General features: G+C 51.1%; 1 protein-coding gene across 1 annotated transcript in view; it reads right to left on the bottom strand.

Moving 5' to 3' along the window:
• Positions 1-2146: 2146 nt before the first annotated feature.
• EFCC1 (EF-hand and coiled-coil domain containing 1) overlaps positions 2147-17698 on the bottom strand; it is a 40527-nt gene continuing 24975 nt past the window's right edge. The window contains exons 4-9 of the mRNA XM_029917906.1: positions 11934-12091; positions 9818-9962; positions 8449-8614; positions 6478-6618; positions 4654-4723; positions 2147-3846 (exon numbers count right to left, since the gene is read on the bottom strand). Coding sequence (XP_029773766.1) covers positions 3710-3846; positions 4654-4723; positions 6478-6618; positions 8449-8614; positions 9818-9962; positions 11934-12091 — 817 coding nt within the window. The 3' untranslated portion in view covers positions 2147-3709. The remainder of the gene's footprint in view (positions 3847-4653; positions 4724-6477; positions 6619-8448; positions 8615-9817; positions 9963-11933; positions 12092-17698) is intronic.

Raw genomic sequence — 17698 nt, forward strand, 5'->3', positions numbered from 1 at the left:
TGTGTCTTCTCCTATTTAGCCTGGCTAAAGGATTACTGAATCTATTGATCTTGTCAAAGATCTAGCTTTTGGTTTTGTTATCTCTACTGTTTTCCCATTTTCAATTTCATTGATTTCTGCTCTAATTTTTAAAATTATTTCTTTCCTTCTGCTTATGTTGGATTTAATTTGCTCTTGTTTTTCTAGTTTCCTAGGTGGAAGCTTAGGTTTTTTATTTTAGTTCTTCTTCTCCAGTATGTGCCTCAATGTTATAAACTACCCTTTAACCCCTGCATCCCACAAATTTTGGTAGATTTTATTTCATTTTTATTTAGTTCAAAGTATTTTTAGGTCTCTCTTGAGAGTTCTTCTTACACCTACATGTTATTTTAGGAATGTGTTGTTTAATTTCTACATATTCTGAGCTTTTCCACCTACTTTTGTTGATTGATTTCTAGTTTAATTCTGTTATGGTTTGAGAGCATACAGAACACATTGAAAATTGTGAGGGTGTGTTTTATGACCCAGAATATGGTCTATCTTGGTGAATATTCCATGTGATCTTGAGAAAAATGTGCATTCTGCAATTTCTGGATGCAGTCCTCTAGAGGTGTCCATTAGATCCAATTGGTTGATGATATTGTTGAGTTCAGCTGTGTTCTTACTGATCTTCTACCTGCTGGATCTGCCTATTTCCGTTAGAGGGGAGTTGAAGTCTCCATATATAATAGTGGATCCATCATTTCAACTTGTAGTTCTACTGGGTTTTGCCTTATATATTTTGAGACGGTCGTTAGGTGCATATACATTAAGGATTGTTATGTATTCTTGGCAAAGTGGCCCTTTATCATCATTATGAAGAGAGACATTACATAATGCCTCAAAAGTTTTCCTTCTCTGAAGTCTGCTCTGTCTAAAATTAATATAGGCTCTGATAAAATCTCAATAAGTTAAGCTCTGGCAAAATGGTTTTTCTTAAGGGCCTCATTAAGAAAAACAGAGTGTTCTGGTATATTTCAAGATGGTTACTTCCCCTTCCACTGTGAGAAGCAGGGATTTTTCCCCTCTCTGATCTTCACCATAAGGATCTTGTAGAGCTTCAGGAGGTAAAGCTCACAAAGGTGTGGGACTCCACCCCTTCCATGACTGGGTCACCCTGGAGTTTTTAACTCTCATACTTGTCCACACGGAGCCTCCACCAATTTGTCAATTCCAGTTGAGCTTTTCCTATCCTGGCACTGGTTCCTGAGAAGGTGGCCTCTGCTTTGGCAAGTTGGAATTCTCTGCATTCATCCATCTCTCTCTCCAATTTTGGGGGGCAGCCCTTTGTCCTGTGACTTCCATGGATTTAAGAGGATATGTTGAATTTGCAGCTTGTTCAGCTTTTTATTTGTCGTTAGGATGGACTGATGATTTCCAAACTCCTTACCTGCTAGACTGGAAACTGGAGACATGGTTGCCCAGCCTCAGACTACATCTCCCAGTTTCCCTTGCAGCTAGGCCTGGCCAGTGGGGTGTAAGTAGCAACCCTGTGAGCCAGAGTGCCTTTCCTTCCCTTGCCCTCTCCTCCTTCCCATGGATTGGATGGCAGATACAGTTCTGATGAATTGGCTTCCACCATGCAGGGGAGGACATCACTCCAGGGAATTGGCAGAGCAACAAAATGGAAGGGATGTGGGTCCCTGGGTGATCCTGCTCTGCCAACCAGGACCACACACCTCTGGACTCTTACAGCAGGGAAATAAGTTCTATCCTCTTTGAACCAGAGTATTTTGGGGTCTCTTTATCAAGGCAATTTAGCCTGTATCTTAACTGATCCAGATCCCCAAACCCTGAGCAAGCCCAGAGTTTCCTAGCCAGAGAGAGCTGGCTGTGGTCGAAAGTACATGAGATGTGGGCAGAAAGCAGGTCCTGCTTCAGGCTTGGATGCTGATGTACCAGGTAGCTCACCTACCCTCCCTGGGCACTTCTGAACCCTAATCCACCTCAACTTGCCTCCAGTGAGATGAGGGGCATACACACTTGGTGATGAACCACTGATGGGATCTATCAGTGGGTAAGAGAATATTTTGATGAGGCTGCAGTGTAGTGTAATTATAACCTGTAAGAACCTGTCTCTAGGTTTCAGGTGGCGAGAGCTGGAGGCACTACAGGAGTATCCCTTCTGGTCCCTCTTATTTATTATTATTATTTTTTAGCAACATACAGCAAAAGTTGACTTTTTTTGAGGATGACTTCCAGGTCTCTCTGTTCAGATCAGTCTCCTCAGTGCTCTGCCCTGCCTCCTGCCCCCTGTGGAGTCCTAGGGACCTTCTCACAAAAGCCTGGCTCATCTGACAGGATTGGGGGTGAGGTGGCCCCCTGGAATGACTATTGGCCATGGTCTCTTTCATTCCATTCCCAGAGAAGCCATATAGAAACCAGGTTGGGATCTGTGTTACCCTGCTTAGGGCGGCCTGCAGTGGCTCCCTTATGCCTTCTGGCTCTATCCAAGCTTCTGAATGTCTGAGGTCAGAGAGGAGGTCAGGCAGTGTCTGTTGCTGCCCTGCCCCGGAATGCCCTGTGTTCCCAGGCTCCCCACTGGGCACCCTTTGGTCCTCCTCTTCCCATGATCCCCTTCTGTGTCCTTGTTGCTCTGGCTCTGAGCTGCTGGTGCTGCCTTCCTCCTATGGACCTGCAGTTGCCTTTTCTTCACTCCCCTCCATCCACGCTCCATGGGGCAGCTCGGAATCCTCCAAGAGACCCTGATTGCCTGTGGGAGCGAGTCCCGGATCCTCATCTTCCCTTGTGTCCCCCTGCCCCCGACCTGCCACTGTCCCCCCAGGCGCCTACCCTCACCCCTGCCGTTCCTCCTGGTGGTGTATCTGTCCTCCTGGGCTCAGATGAACCCCTCTGGGCTGGACTCTCTTACCTTGAACTATCTTACCTTGATTTAGCACTGCTTTTATGCATGTTGCACTATTTGTCCACGTAGCTTTCTCCCTATGAGATGTTAAGGTAGGTGAGACTGGGCGGCTGGTCTTACTCTTTCCTGTGATCCCGTGAAACCCAGAACCCACCACATGCTTGGGAAAGAGGTGTTCCAGGTACTGGGCTAACAGGGGCCCTTTCTCGCACCACCCTTTGCTCTTGCTGTTTCCTCACATTCAATGCCCTTCTCTCCTCTCTGTCTAGCTAAATCCTGCCTCTCTTCTAGAGCTAGTTCAAGGGCAACCTCTACCTGGAAGCCTGCAGTGATCACCCACTCCTTCTGTTCCCCCAGCCCTGCCTGGTCTTCAACACTTCTGGGGATATGGGAATTCCCCAGTGGGCCAGGCGTGCCCTGGAGGTTGGGCACAATTTGCCTGCATCAGGCACACAGGTGAGAGGAAGGGGAAAAGACTCCAGAAGCCCAGGCAAGGGATTCTGGGCCAGGCTGTGCAGGAATGTAGGTACTTCTGCTCCAAGGGTAGGGGAAGCAGCTGCAAGTATGGGCTGATCCAGCAGCCCCAAGGGTTTGAATGTGAACTCTGGCAGCAGGAAGGCAGGGGCTGCAAGGGAATCTGGGAGGAACAAAAGGAAAGGATGTCTGCCAGGCTCTGTCGTGGGAGGCTCTGGGGTTGAGCCCAGTCTCAGAAGGGTGTCTGGGCCTCCAGGGTTCTGAAGTTGTGATGCTGGGCAGGCCAGTCTGGAGGCTGCTCTGATGGAGGTCAGGCTGACCAAGGCACCCACCAAGGCTGGGCCAGTGACCTCAGCAGGAGATGAGGAGGGGGTTGGTGAGCGCGGGAGCTGTGGAAGCTGCTGCCGAGGGCTCTCTCTGCAAGAGCTCACAGCCAGCCAAAGCTTGGTGCAGGGCATCCAGGATGGCCGAGGGTCCACATCTCCCTTCTGGAAGGAAAGAGTAGACAGGGAGGGCAGGCCATCTTGCTCTCCGTGGCCCACAGAGCCACTCTTCCTTCTGAGGCCCTCCCTTCTCTCCCCTCCCTGACTTCCCTCTCTTGTCTCACTCCCACCAAAGACCCCAGAGAAGCAGGCTCCTAGCACCAATTTCTGACCCCGCCCTTTCAATTCCAGGGAGCGTGCAGGGTGCTAGACACACTCGAGCCTTGCCCAGCCATGGCCCTGTGAGGCGAGTGAGCAAGGGCTTGTGCCCAGTTGGTCATCCCATTAGCGTGTAAGGCCCTTTGAGGAGAGAGCTTGGCCAGGCACGTCTTGATTTCACAAGATGCCATCTGGCACCGATGTAATCCTACTGCCCTGAACCTGGTCTGAACAATAGGGGCCGAGTGCTTAAGGGAGAGACTTAAGGCTCTGGGCACGGCTGCCACTTGGCCTCTCTGTGCTTCAGTCTCTCCATCTGTGCAATGGGCACAACAACAGCACCTTCTTCAGGGGGCTGTTGTCATGATGCCCGGGATTCAAACCATGTGAGGCGCCCTCCCCAGAGCCTGGCCCATAGACAACCCTTGGGGCTTTTGACCCCACTGGCTGCTGCTTGGCTCTTCATCCCAAGACTTCTGTTTCCCTGCTCTCATCAAATAGCATTTATAGTTTTCTGAAGGCTGTTCCCAACTACACACTTTCAGGGTGGTAACAACAGTGGCGTTTTGCAGACAAGACACTCAGGACAGACAGTGCTGGGTCAGGGCCACCACCAGATGCTGTCCAGGCTCCCAGATGGGAGAGTTCTCCTACCATGCGTGGGCTCCTTGCAAGCATCCAGTGTGTTCAGCAAAATCTTCCCTAGGGCTCTTTTCGATATGTTCTGAAAAAGACATGGAGACAGGGCTGGGCTGCACTGCAGCTGCTATGTCCTCATTCAGCAGGGGGGACTTGGTGGCCCCAACGGTAACCACCACCTTCACTGTCAGCTGGTGTTGGGGCGCCCCCCCCCATCTCCCAGGCTGGGCTAATCTGGCCTGGGCCTTGCTGGTTCTGGGTCTTAGACAGTCTGGTGCACAGCTAAGAGCCTATCTAAAACTCAGGCAATCTGGATTCAGATCCCACTTTCACCTTACAGTTGCTGTCATCTTAAGTTAATTGTCTCCCAAGAAAAAGATTTTTTAATATTTATTGTTGAGAGAGAGAGGACATGAGTTGGGGAGAGGCGGAGAAAAGGGGGGACAGAGACTCCAAAGCAGGCTCTGATGCTTAACCAACGTAGCCACCCAGGTGCCCATCAAAAATTTTTTTTCTTAAATACTTTGCTGATGCTATTTAGGAAAACAACTGAGTTCTGTGCTCTGATATTTTATCATTCACCTTGCCAAGAACTTATAATAATTTGCCTCTGGATTCTCTTGGGTATTCCTGTGTAGAAGAATATGGTATGTAAGTACTGACAACTTTATGTCTTCTCATCTAATCCTTACACTTTCCCTTCTTTTTCTTGTCTTACTGCATTGGCTAGCATTTCTAGCTGGCATGCAAACAGTGACATGTGTCTTGACTCTGACTTTAGAAGGATTCCTTCTAACATTTCACCAATATGTGTGAGGTTTGTGAAAGGTAGTTGGCCGAGTGAGACTCCTTCTCTGGTAAAGGAGGGTCCTTATTGTTCTTAATTTGCTGAGGGGTTTTGTAATAAAAGTTGATCGTTATTGACTTTTCTACATCTATTGAGATAAAGATGTGGGTTTTCTCCTAGAGTAGGCAACATGGTATACGATGGTCATAGGGTTTTTTATTTTTAATCTTCATTATCTTTGAATTAGTGCAATACTTCCAACTTGGTCATGTTACATTTCTTTTAGCACTGCTACTATCTTCTTTAATATTTTTGTATCTATGTTTCAGTGTGACATTAGCTTATAATTTTCCTTTCTTTTAAAAAATTTTTTTTAACATTTACTTCTTCTATTTTAATGTTTCTTATTTATTTTTGAGAGACAGAAAGCGACAGCACGAGCAGGGGTGGGTCAGAGAAAGAGGGAGACACAGAATCAGAAGCAGGCTCCAGGCTCTGAGCCTAGCTGTCAGCACAGAGCCTGACGCGGGGCTCAAACCCACAAACTGGGAGATCCTGACCTGAGCCAAAGCCGGAAGCCAGACGTTTAACCGACTGAGCCACCCAGGTGCCCCTAACATTTACTTATTCTTGAGAGACAGCGAGAGACAGAGTGCGAATTGGAGAGGGGCAGAGAGAGACACATACACAGAACCTGAAGCAGGGTCCAGGCTCCGAGCTGTCAGCACAGAGCCCGATGTGGACCCGAGATCATGACCTGAGCCAAAGTCGGATGCTTAACCGACTGAGCCCCCCCAGGTGCCCCTATAATTTTTCCTTCTGTGCTTTTGGAATCAAAGTAATGTTCGCTTTATAAAATGAATTAGAGAGCCTCCTCTTGTTTTTAATTACCTCCCCTGAGCCTCCTTTTCTGCATCCAGAAAGTGGCAGTAACACCTGCCTACCAGTGAGGAAAGCAGGAAAGCTCAGAGCTGGGTGCCTGACACAGGCCAGTGCCCCCTCCTGAGAGCCCCTCCCCTTGCCCCGGGGCAGGGAGCCTCCTGTGAGCCTACCAGGTCCCGGAGCCTTTGCAGCAGCTGCAGCACGTCTGCCAGCTTCTCCTCCAGCAGGGACAGCCGCACCCTCTCCGTCTCCACCATCTGCAGCTCCAGCCTCAGCTGCTCATTCTCTTCCACCTTCCGCTGCAGCTCTGCCTGCGGGGGGGACCCATGGGGACTCAGCACCCACCCTGCTACCCTCTGTCCCACACTCACTGTGCCATCTGCAGGCAGGACCCACAGCTTGCCTTGACTCTTTCTCAGAAGTCATCTCATCTGGAGCCCCTTGGACTGGTAGGGGTGGGCAAAACCACCCCATCTTCCCAGTGATGGCATCAAGGCCCAGAGAAGCTGCATGTCTGGCTTAAGGCCACACAGCAAATTGGGTTAATATAAGAATATGCATATTTTGTTTTCTAGTTGAGAACTTCATCTTCCCTTCTCTCCTCTATCCATATGCTTTCTTTTCTTTTTAATTAATTTATATATTAAATTATTATTTTAATTTCAATATATATGTATATTAGGTTGCAAGCAACAGAAACCTTTGAGGCTAGTTTTAACAGAACCAGAATTCACTACCAAGCTATAGGTCATTCCCAGGACAAACCGGCGGCTGGAGAAACTCAGGGATGGGGCAGCAATGAGGGTTGGGACAGCAGGACAGTCTCAGACCTCTTGTCTAGGGAGCTGAGAAGGATATTTTTCAGCAACTTTTTCATCATCCTCAAGATGGAAAATCTCAGGAGAGGGGCCCCGTTGGGCCAGGGTGAGTCACTGGCCCACCCCTGGCCAGGGGAGCTCTGAGACCGAGTATCCAGTGGATACCCACTAGGGGGCCGATGATAGGCAGTCAGACAGTGGCACAGGGCTACCTGCCTTCTAAAGCAGGGATGTCCAGAGTAGGGTGGCCCTTGTCCTTAGCACTGATGGAGGGAAAGAGAAGCAGCTGAAGGTGAGGTGCCCTTGGGCACTGCTGGGTCTGCTTTGGGCTTTGGACAGGACAGAAAAGGTACAGTGGCCACGCCTCCTGCAGATGGGCTGGGAAGGTGGGCTTGGGGACATAACTTGTGTGCCTCAGTAATTCTCCTAACCCCCACTTCCTTGATATTTAGTTAGAAAAGGGGTGGCGCCTATGCCTTGCAGGACTGCATCAGACCACAGATCCGGCAAAACCAGTCTAGGCTGAGAATTTCAGGTAAATAAATACAAAGCAATCTTGTATCAGAACAATAGTTTGCAGAAGTGCCATGTGCCGGGGCTTGATGAAATTGTGACTCCCGATAACACATCACACTTGGTGACTGTGCAATGGGGAAGTTGCGTGGAGTAGAGCAATGTGGAAAAAATGCAAATGGAGACACCTCGTTAAGGACTACTGGGGTTGCCTGCTTGCTCTCTCCCTCCCCCTCAATAACTCTCCTTGGGGGAAGTGTCTCTCTTTTTCCCCATCTGACTTTGATGGAGCTGCTAATCCTGGAGCCTTGCCTGCCTACCACAGGGACTGGCCCAGGGACACTCACACGACTGAGGCTGGCCCCGTTGGTGTTCTTCCCTGAGAGTTAATATACTGGGCTCCTCCCCCTCTGGGCTTTCTTAGCTGGGCCAGTGGGAGCCTGGAGCTGTCTCTGGGTCCTTTCGGCACCACATGGACGAAGCCCTTCTGAAGGAGGGGAAAATGAAGCCAGCCCCAAGAGAAACAAAGAGCAGATAGGTGGAGACCACCTAGTCCGAGTCACTGGAGCCAGCTGTTTCTGAAGCTGTTCCTGCCAGCTCTGCATTCTAATAAATTCCTAGTTTGCCCTCAAGCTGTTCTGAGATGGTTCCTTTAACCTGCAACCAAAATATTCTTCACTGAATCTAAATCAAAGGAAGGCACATCTCTTGGAGTCTTGGTTTACCCATCTGTGAACAGAGCATGGGACCTGGCTGACATCCCTCAGGGCTCTTCCAGCTCCAGGCCTCTGACTCTGGGGCTCAGCTGACCTTGTCCCCAGGCGTCCCCAGAGTCTTCCCACTGCAGCCCTCGGTCCCCAGCTGCTCCACCAGCAGAGCGACGCGAGCCTCCAGCTCCCTCAGGGTACAGGCACGATCGATGCTGCCGAAGTGGCCAAAGTAAGTCGTGAGCGTCTTGGCTATCTGGTCATCACACCTGCAGCAAAGGAGAGCACTGGCACTGTGGGGCTGCTTTCCAGAGTCTGCTCCAGCCTCAGACAGAGGGTGTTGCCACCGAGTCCGTAAGCTAAGCCATGCCATGGCTCAGTACCCTCCCATGGCTCCCCATCTCATTCAGAGGGAAAGCGAAAGGCTTCACCTAATCTGCCCCCATGATCTCTCTGGCCTCCTCCTCACCCTTCTTCACTCACTGTGCTCCAGCCACAGCAACCTCCTCACTGCCCCTCCAACAGAGGGGCCACAGAGCCTTTGCACTAGCTGTCCCCCTTCCTGGAGTGCTCTTCCCTCATTGCCTTCAGGTCTTTGCTCAAATAGCACCTTCTTAGAGTGGCCTTCCTAGCATCTCCTTGCGTCTCCCTCTGTCTCTTCTGCTGCTTCACCTTTTTTCCCTCCTACTTGTCACCACTCACTAGAATAGGGGCTCTAGGAGAGCAGGGCTGCCATTTTGTCTATTGCTGCTCTCTCGGGGCCTCCTGATTTGCCTGGCACACAGCAGGTGCTTCATAAATGCCTGTTGCTGGCTTACGGGTCGGTGGTAACAATACCCCTGGAAAGTTGACAGCACTATACAGTATAATAATAAATATCCATGCTGCCCCTTGGTGGTGTACCTGCTGTGATCAAGCACCTGTTTGGCATTTTATAGCCTCAACAGCGAGTCCTCACAAAACCTGTGCCAGACAAGTGTTACTGCCCCATCTTAGAGACGAGAACACTGAGACTCAGAGGAGTCAGGTGACCTGTGTGAGGTGCCCCGGGCAGCTGGGCCTTTCTCCCCTCTAGGATGGTCATGAGGATTAAATAAGCCAGGGAGTCAGGGGCCCCAGACCTGGGCCAGGCTGGAGGGGGCACTGTAAATGCCACTGCTCACCGGAGCTGCGGGTAAGGAAGGGTCTGGTATGTCGGGGAATTATGCTTTGGGCCATGTCTTGGGATAGCAGCCAGGGGAGGGACAAGCAGCCAGTGGTCACTAAAGCTTCCCACAAAGTGTGCCTTTGCCTGTCACCCCATTTCATCCCGACACCTGGCGGGGTGGGAGGCATCTTATCACTTCCCTCCTATGTACTAGGGGGCAGACTCAGGCCTGTCAGCCTCCCAAGTTCAAGCTGTGTCACTGTGTGAAGGACTCTGTGCCTCCAGTGCCCATCCTGGACCCTCCCAGCCCCCGCAGCACACATACCCACTCCTGCAGCTGGAGAGGCCAGCCAGCAGCGCCTTGACCTTGGCCAGTGACCTCTGCTTTTCCTGCCACTTCTCCTCACCCTCCTCTTCCTCGTCAGAGGCAGCCTGGCCCTCCACGGAGCGGAACAGCTGCCCATCCACTGCTGGAAAAACACTGGATGTGGGGACAAGGGACAGAGGGAGGGAACCGGGCAGCCAGCCCAGCCCAGGGGGAGGGGGGATGGGCTGTGCCGAGGGGAGAGCCGGGCCCTGGCATGATTACCCCCATTTCCAGACAGCTGCTGCCCCACCCTCCATGCTCCTGCGAGGGGAGGCCATCAAGGCCAGTGTGGCCCCTCCACCCCCGCAAGTGCCTGGCCCAGGAGCTGAGTTGCCCAACCAGGGCCCCCACCCCTGATGTTTTACTTGGGACCCTGGGAGAGAGAGAAGCCCTTTATCTTCTCCGCTCTCTAAGATTACACAGCCAGCCGAGATCTGTCTGTGTCCTCAGGGATGTGACATTATGTCCATGTTAGGATGTGGCGATCCCCGCCAGCGAAGCCGTGGGGCTGCGCTCGGGGCTCTGTGCACCACGTTGAACGCGTTTTCAGCTCCAGGGAGCTGCATGCCTCTAACACGTGGGCGGAGGGGGGGAATGCAGAGGAGGAGTTGTCATAAGCGTGACTCTGTGATCCCCAATGTGGCTGTGTCTGGTTGATGTTGTCCAGTCTGGCCGCGAGTTGGAAGCCCCAGGGTCTGTTGCAGCCGCCTGGTGTCCGGCCGCCCAGCGTCAGGCTCCATCTCCGGGGAGGGGGGGTAGCCCCCCGAATCTCTTTCCAGGGAAGCCCTCCCTCTCCTCCCCACTCCACCCCAGCCCAGGGGATGCACGAGTCCTGCCTGGCCAGGCGGAGTGAAGACGACGCGGCCACAGCCAGGGTGGCCAAGGGGAGTGGGGCCAAAATCTGATTCAAGATTTTGTGCCTGCATTCCTCCCACACCTGGGAGCCGAGGGCGTGGGTCTGGAGCTGTGTGCTCGGTGTGGGGGGAGCACCTTCCGCTCAATGGGTCCACGAAGGCAGGGCAGCAAGGGATGCAGTTCTAGTGACATCTTGGCTGTGCTCAAAGCTTGGACTTTCTAATTCGTTCCCTGCACCGTATGTCCCATCTACCTCGAGCCAGTTTGACAGTGGCAATGGCCTGACCCACAGACCGTGTCCTGAACAGCAAAGCTGTGTACCCCTGCCCCCCAGAGAGGGAGAGGAGAATCAGAAGCAGCAGGTCATGGGTGGGCCTGTGCATCTGTATTTTTCAAAGGCTCCTGGGTAATCCTAGTCACATGACAGGCTTGGGAACCACTGACTCAGGTAGCCTGACTTGAAACACCAGCCTCTCCAGCACTGGGCTCAGGGCCGTTCGGTTTTGTTTCGGTGGAAACGGTCCTGGACCAAACAGAATGAGGCTCGAGGTGACTGGTGGTCCATGACGTCTTAGTTTCGAGAATCGTGTTCCTAGTGTTGGCGATTTGTTTCTCGTCCTGGGGATTTCCTGATGCTATGTGTGTGCATGTGTGTTGTGTATGTGTGTGTGTGTGGTATGATTACTGTCACGGTCACTAACACATCCTGGTGTCCGAGGCAGGGGCAGGCAAGGGGCTTCGAAGATGAAGGGGAAGGAATGCACCCAGCAGCCCCTCACGCCCACCCACGGCTGAGCCCAGTGAGCACTGGGCGCCATCCTAGGCTGCGTGTCTCTCCTTTCCACCTGGTGCTCCACACCCACCAGGCCCGGGTTCTTAAGATGACGGGTCTTCTCCAGCTCCTGATTACACACCTTTGATGATGGGGAACTCACTCCACCTCAGCTCCCTGGGCACCCAACCCATCCCTCCATGGGACTGAAAGGAGACAGGTCCTTCCCTCACTGAGCTGGAATGTGTCCCTGGAGCCCCTGCTCTCCTACCAGATGTCTGTGCTCTCGGGTCTGGGGAAGGGGGACTTGGGGACTCAGAAAGCCCAGCCTCAGCCCATAGCAGGGATGGGGGGTCTGTTTGGAGGCCAGATGGCAGCATCAGTGCACACAGTGCCCTGGGCACAGCAGATCAATCGTGAGCAAGCCCTGAGTGTGCAAGGACAAACCTTCATCCAGGGCTCTGTTCCCAGAGCTGCCGTCTAACCGCCAGGCTCCCTCTGGAGGGGTGTCCGAGCTTCTGGTCACACTGTCCTCAGGCTCATCTCTCTTGGCTTCTAGCTCTGGGCTGGCTTGTGAGGAGACTGGGAACTGGGTGCCTTCTGATCTGTGGGCAGGGGAGAAGACACAGGTGCTGAGGGGCGGGAGGGGGCTTGGCCAGCTCCCTGCAGGGCGTGCAAGGTGTGGACGCACCTGCTTCCACTGCTTCCTCTGTCTACGATGTGCCCTGTGGTTGACCCTCCTGGCTTCCTACCCAATGCGCAGCATGTCAGAACCAGCCTTCCATGACAGACCTTCACTGTCCCCACGTCCCTCACATTTAAGGCTCAGGCTGTAATCTAATTTTAGCCACGGAAACTTCTGAGGTACCTCTGGAATAGATTTTTATCCCTCACTAAAAGTAAATCAGGAAAGAAAATGCCCTTCCTTCTTGCCTTTGGACATTGTCATGTGGATATGTTTGAAGCGGTGGCAGCCATTTTGTGACCTTGAGGAGATGGCTGAGAATTGTAGAGTAGTTGAACAAGAGCCCTGATAGCTTTCACCTGCTGAGTTAACGAGTTCTGGACCTCTCATGCCGGACTTCTTATTATGGGTGAGACTTTTTTTTTTAAGTTTTTAAATTTATTTTTGAGAGACAGAGACAGTGCGAGCAGGGGAGGATCAGAGAGAGGGGGGTACAGAATCTGAAGCAGGCTCCAGGCTCTGAGCGAGCTGTCAGCACAGAGCCTGACGGAGGGTTCAAACCCACGAACCGTGAGATCATGACCTGAGCCGAAGTTGGATGCTCAACTAACTGAGCCAAGGCGCCCCAAGACGTTTTTTTTTAAAGTCTTAATTGTTTCAGTTACTTTTAATTGGGCTTTGGATAACCTACTTTAACCTCATCAATCAATGTTCTTGATATTCTGAGGTCCCCACTTGAATATTCATGGTCTATGTCACTGCCTTTGTAAAATCAAGGAAAAAAAAGAAAAACAAATCTATCCTAACACGAAAGTATTCACTAATGAACTGGCTGCTTCTTAAACTAGTCCTTCCCCCTCCTTCATTTTACACCCACATCTGTCTCTCAGCTCTTCAGAATCTGTTGTTACTCAGTCTCTCCCCGTCAGATGGAATGGTCAAGTAGAAAAGGTCTGTGAAGTGAAATTGCGCCTCTTGAGAAAGGAGCGGTGGTGGGATGTCGTTGACGAGGGCACCGGGGAACCGTGGGACTTCCAGGCAAAAGCACGGATGGCTGGAACGTGGCAGAGTTAGGCCAGTTTACAACCAAATGAGAGAAAAATCGGGAGGATTGCGAAGGGCCAGGAGCACAAGAGACCGGAGGACTAGGAAAAGTCCTTAGAAAAAGCTTACAAAACTCTCAGATATTTTTGCAAAAGAGACCCTCCACACGATCAAGCTGCAAAAACAAGAAAACATGAAGTTAAGGATGCCCATTATGTTTTCACGCAATTTTGTTGGAAAAAGTGTTCCAGAAGGAATCTAATCAACTCAGAAATGGTCTACATCTAAAAATCAGTGCACTGACCTGCAGTCATGAAGATTCCTTTTAAAAATGAATGAAAAATGAGCAATCGACCTGCCGTGTGACCCAGGAGACCACTTCTGGACATATACCCCAAAGATCTGAAAGCAGGGACTCAAGCAGATGTTGGCACACCCTTGTCCACAGTAGCATGATTCACAGTAGCCAAAAGGTAGAAGTGACCCAAGTGTCACTGGTGGATGAATGGTGTGGTCAGTCCATACGATGCAATATTATCCAGCCTTCAAGAGGGAAGGAAATACTGACACACGCTACAACATGATGAAACTTGAGGACATGGTGCTCAGCGCGAGAAGCCAGTCATCAAAAGACAAACGCTGTATGACCCCAGGTCTATGAGGTCCTTAGACAGTCAGATTCCTGGAGACGGAAAGTAGTAGGTGGGTGTTGGGGGCAGGGGAGTTAGTGTTTAATGGGGACAAAGTTCCATTTTGGGAAGATGAAAAAGGTTCTGTGGATGGGGAGGAGGGATGGGTGCCTAACAGTGTGAATGGACTTAACGCCACTGAACTGGACACCAAAAGGTGGCTACAATGGTAAGTTGCATGTTATGTATACATTTTACAATGAAAAAAAAAAAAGAATTAACTAAGCCCTACAACAAACTCACTTGAATCCATTTTGGGTTTATTTTTCAAGTTAAAGCCTCAATCAAATCAGACACAGGCCACTCTCTTTGGTCCTCACTTCAGTGGATTTCCCCGGGACAAAATATTATTGGATACCAAGGACCCTTCTTCTCAGTTCAGGAGTTGCTGTTTGGAGTCACCGGCCAGACCTTGCCCTCCCAGACCACTGTAAAGGTAGAAGCCATATAACACCGCAGATGATGCAGGGGGCATTGGTTCCAACCCTGGCCTTGCCGACGGGGGCCTGGCAGTGGGACCTGGTCCCCATTTTGCAGATGGCCCCTGGAGCTCATGACCTCTGAAGTCCTCCCTTCTCGGCTTGTGTTCTGGAGATCAGGACAGCGTGAGTAGTCAGGAGCCAGCTTGGCCAGCATGCATGTCAGGGAAATGACAGCAGCTGTTCCAGAGTGATGGGGACACGGGCACGAGGCACTGCAGAGTCCCAGCGGATGTGGGTGCCTGGGGTTTGTTGGGTGGATTTAGCATCTGGAGGACTGACTGCTGAGCCAAACAAGAGGGGACATGTGAGGCTGCACTCGGCGGGGGTGGGGGGCACCCAGCATTTCTTCCCCATTAGTGACAGCTCCCCCTCCCCCAACTGCCACCCAGATGTCTCACCTGCTCATCTACCCCTACCTTAAGTAACTCATCTGCTCAGAGCAGGGCACGACATGTGGCCCCTCTCCATGCTAATTAGCATGATCCCATCCCTGGTCACCGTGATTGGCCCAGGCCTGCATAGGTAGCCACTGAGATGCAAGTAACTGTCTGCCAGCTTTTCTAGCCACGTGGGGGCTTCCTGCCTGGGGAGGTCTGAGAATAAAGTCGGTGATGTGACATCCCAGGGGGGCTGCCTGGAGATGCAGGGAGCCTCAGATAGAACCTGAAGATGACGACAGAAATGAGGCCCTTATTGGCATGATTTGAGTTGCTGGATCAGGCTCTGCAGGGCTAACCCTAAACTTTTATGTGTTTTTTTAAATTAAAAAAAAATTTTTTTATTTTGGAGAGAGAGTGAGCACGTGCATGGAATAGGGGCAGAGAGAGAGAGGGAGAGACAGAGAGAGAGAATCCCAAGCAGGTTCTACAGTTAGTGCAGAGCCCAACACAGGGCGGGATCCCATGACCCTGGGATCATGACATGAGCGGAAATCAAGAGTTGGATGCTCAACTGACTGAGCCACCCAGGTGCCTCTAAACTTCTGTGTTTTTTTAAAAAAATTTTTAATGTTTTTTATTTATTTTTGAGAGACAGAGATAGCACGAGCAGGGGAGGGTCAGAGAGAGGGAGACACAGAATCTGAAGCAGGCTTCAGGCCTGAGCTGTCAGCACAGAGCCTGATGTGGGGCTCAAACCCACGAACCATGAGATCATGACCTGAGCTGAAGCCAGACGCTTAACCCACTGAGCCACCCAGGCGCCCCAACTTCTGTGTTTTGTAAGCCAGGAACTCTGACCGATGAAGTCCTGTATTCAAGCTTTGGTAACACAAGTCCAGAACAGGGATCTGGCTTGGCAGCAGTCAGTGTGAAAACACCATGGGTGGGTATTGTTGTTTAAGCATGACACCCTGTGAGGTTTCCAAAGGTTTACACAGCTTGGAGAAGAGAAGACACAAGGGTAGGGGGTCACTGTTTCCAAGAGCCTTTTTATAGCCCCAGAAGGCGGTGCTTGACCAGGATGACGGGGAAGCAAAGATGAGATTTGGAGAATCCTAAGGAGGCTGTTTTAGCTCACTGTGAGGAACAACTTTCTTACAGAGACTGGTGGCCAAGAACAGAATGGGCTGTCTTGTAAGGTAATGAGCTTCTGGGCTGAGGAGGTATGTAAGGAGGGAAGGGACTTCAATGGCTGGAATTTTGAATAGAGTTGAAGGCTAAACTTGACAATATCATCTTCCCACTCTGAAATGCTGCTCCCTCCACCCCTAAATTATTTAAGGGCTTCAAGACGCAAATGAGATGGAGGCCCAGCCCTTAGTTCCCCAGGGAGACCGAGTGTGCGCTACTCTTGTCTACTACTCTTGTAATTGGTATTTGACTGAATCTCTCATTACCCCCTTTTCTGCTGATTTACTCCAGAGGGTAATTCGCATAGTTACATAAATGTGCTGTAATATCTCCACCTTAATACCAAAAGCAAAAGCCAATGAACAGACAAAATAATCCTCCCTGGCATCCCTGGCATACAGCTTCTGCTGCCTACCACCTGTTTCTCTGTCCTGTTTAGAGCAGAACGTCTTGAAAGTGTTGCCTCCGCTACACATGCCGTTCCGATCCCACCCTGGCACCCATGGCTGCTGTCCTGCGGTACCCGGTGGCCACTCCTCAGCGCCCATCTCATCTGGCCAGAGAAACAAACACTTCATAGTGCACGTTTCATTTTTTCATTTTTATTTGTTTATATTTAAGTAAGTAATTTTATTTTTTATTTATTAAAATAACTTTTTAAACATTTGCTTATTTTTGAGAGACAGAGAGCGACAGAGAACGAGCAGGGGAGGGGCAGGGAGAGAGGGAGACACAGAATCCGAAGCAGGCTCCAGGCTCTGAGCTGTCAGCACAGAGCCTCATGTGGGGCTTGAACCCACAAACCATGAGATCGTGACCTGAGCTGATATGGGATACTTAACCAACTGAGCCACCCAGGCACCCTTAATTAAGTAATTTGATAGAGAGAGAGACAGAGAGAGAGAGAGAGAGAGAGAGAGAGAGAGGGAGAGAGGGAGAGAGCATGAGCAAGGAAAAGGGGCGGATGTGGGGAGAGAGAGAGAGACAGATGGACAAAAAATCTCAGGCAGGCTCCAAGTTCAATGTGGAGCCCAACTCAGGGCTCAATCCTACAACCCTGGGATCATGACCTGAGCTAAAATCAAGAGTCAGATCCTTAAGGCTCAACCTATTGAGCCATCCAGGTGCCCCCCATAGTGCACATCTCATAGGCACATCTCATAGGGTACATTTCATGAACACCACTATATAGAAAGCAATGAACACGTCATTACTCCCGCGCCTGGTCATTTCTTCAGGTGGCTTCCCGGAGACAGCTCATCCCTCCCTGTGCTCCTCCTTGTCTCCCTCTCCTCCTCCTCTGTGCTAGCTGCCATGCCCTCAGACCCCACTTGAGAATGTCTTTATATCCATTTACTCTAGAAGGGGGTCTCAGCCGATGCTGTGGCTTTAAGAGCTGATGACTTGCAGATGTATCTCCAGCTTTGGCCTCTGGGATCCAGTTCCATGACACCTTTGCAGCTAATGGCTGCCCTGGCATTTCCACTGGGGTGTCCCATAGGCATTGCACATGCTTCCTATATCCCCGTCTTTCTCCATCTGCTCCCCCTGCTTCCGCTCAGTAAGAAGCGCCATCACCCCTGTGGCCCCCAAAGTGGAGGTCCTATGTGAGGGTGGAGAGTCTGGCCCATCTCTCAGGGGACAGGAAGGAGAGGGCCATTGTAAAATGCTATTTTGTGGCCACTCCAATGCTAGGTTTGTGCAGGTGAGGACATGAGGAGGAGTGGGGGGGATGGGGTAC

The sequence above is a fragment of the Suricata suricatta genome, chromosome 12, assembly GCF_006229205.1.
Source record: "Suricata suricatta isolate VVHF042 chromosome 12, meerkat_22Aug2017_6uvM2_HiC, whole genome shotgun sequence".
In the NCBI taxonomy this organism is placed as follows: Eukaryota; Metazoa; Chordata; class Mammalia; order Carnivora; family Herpestidae; genus Suricata; species Suricata suricatta.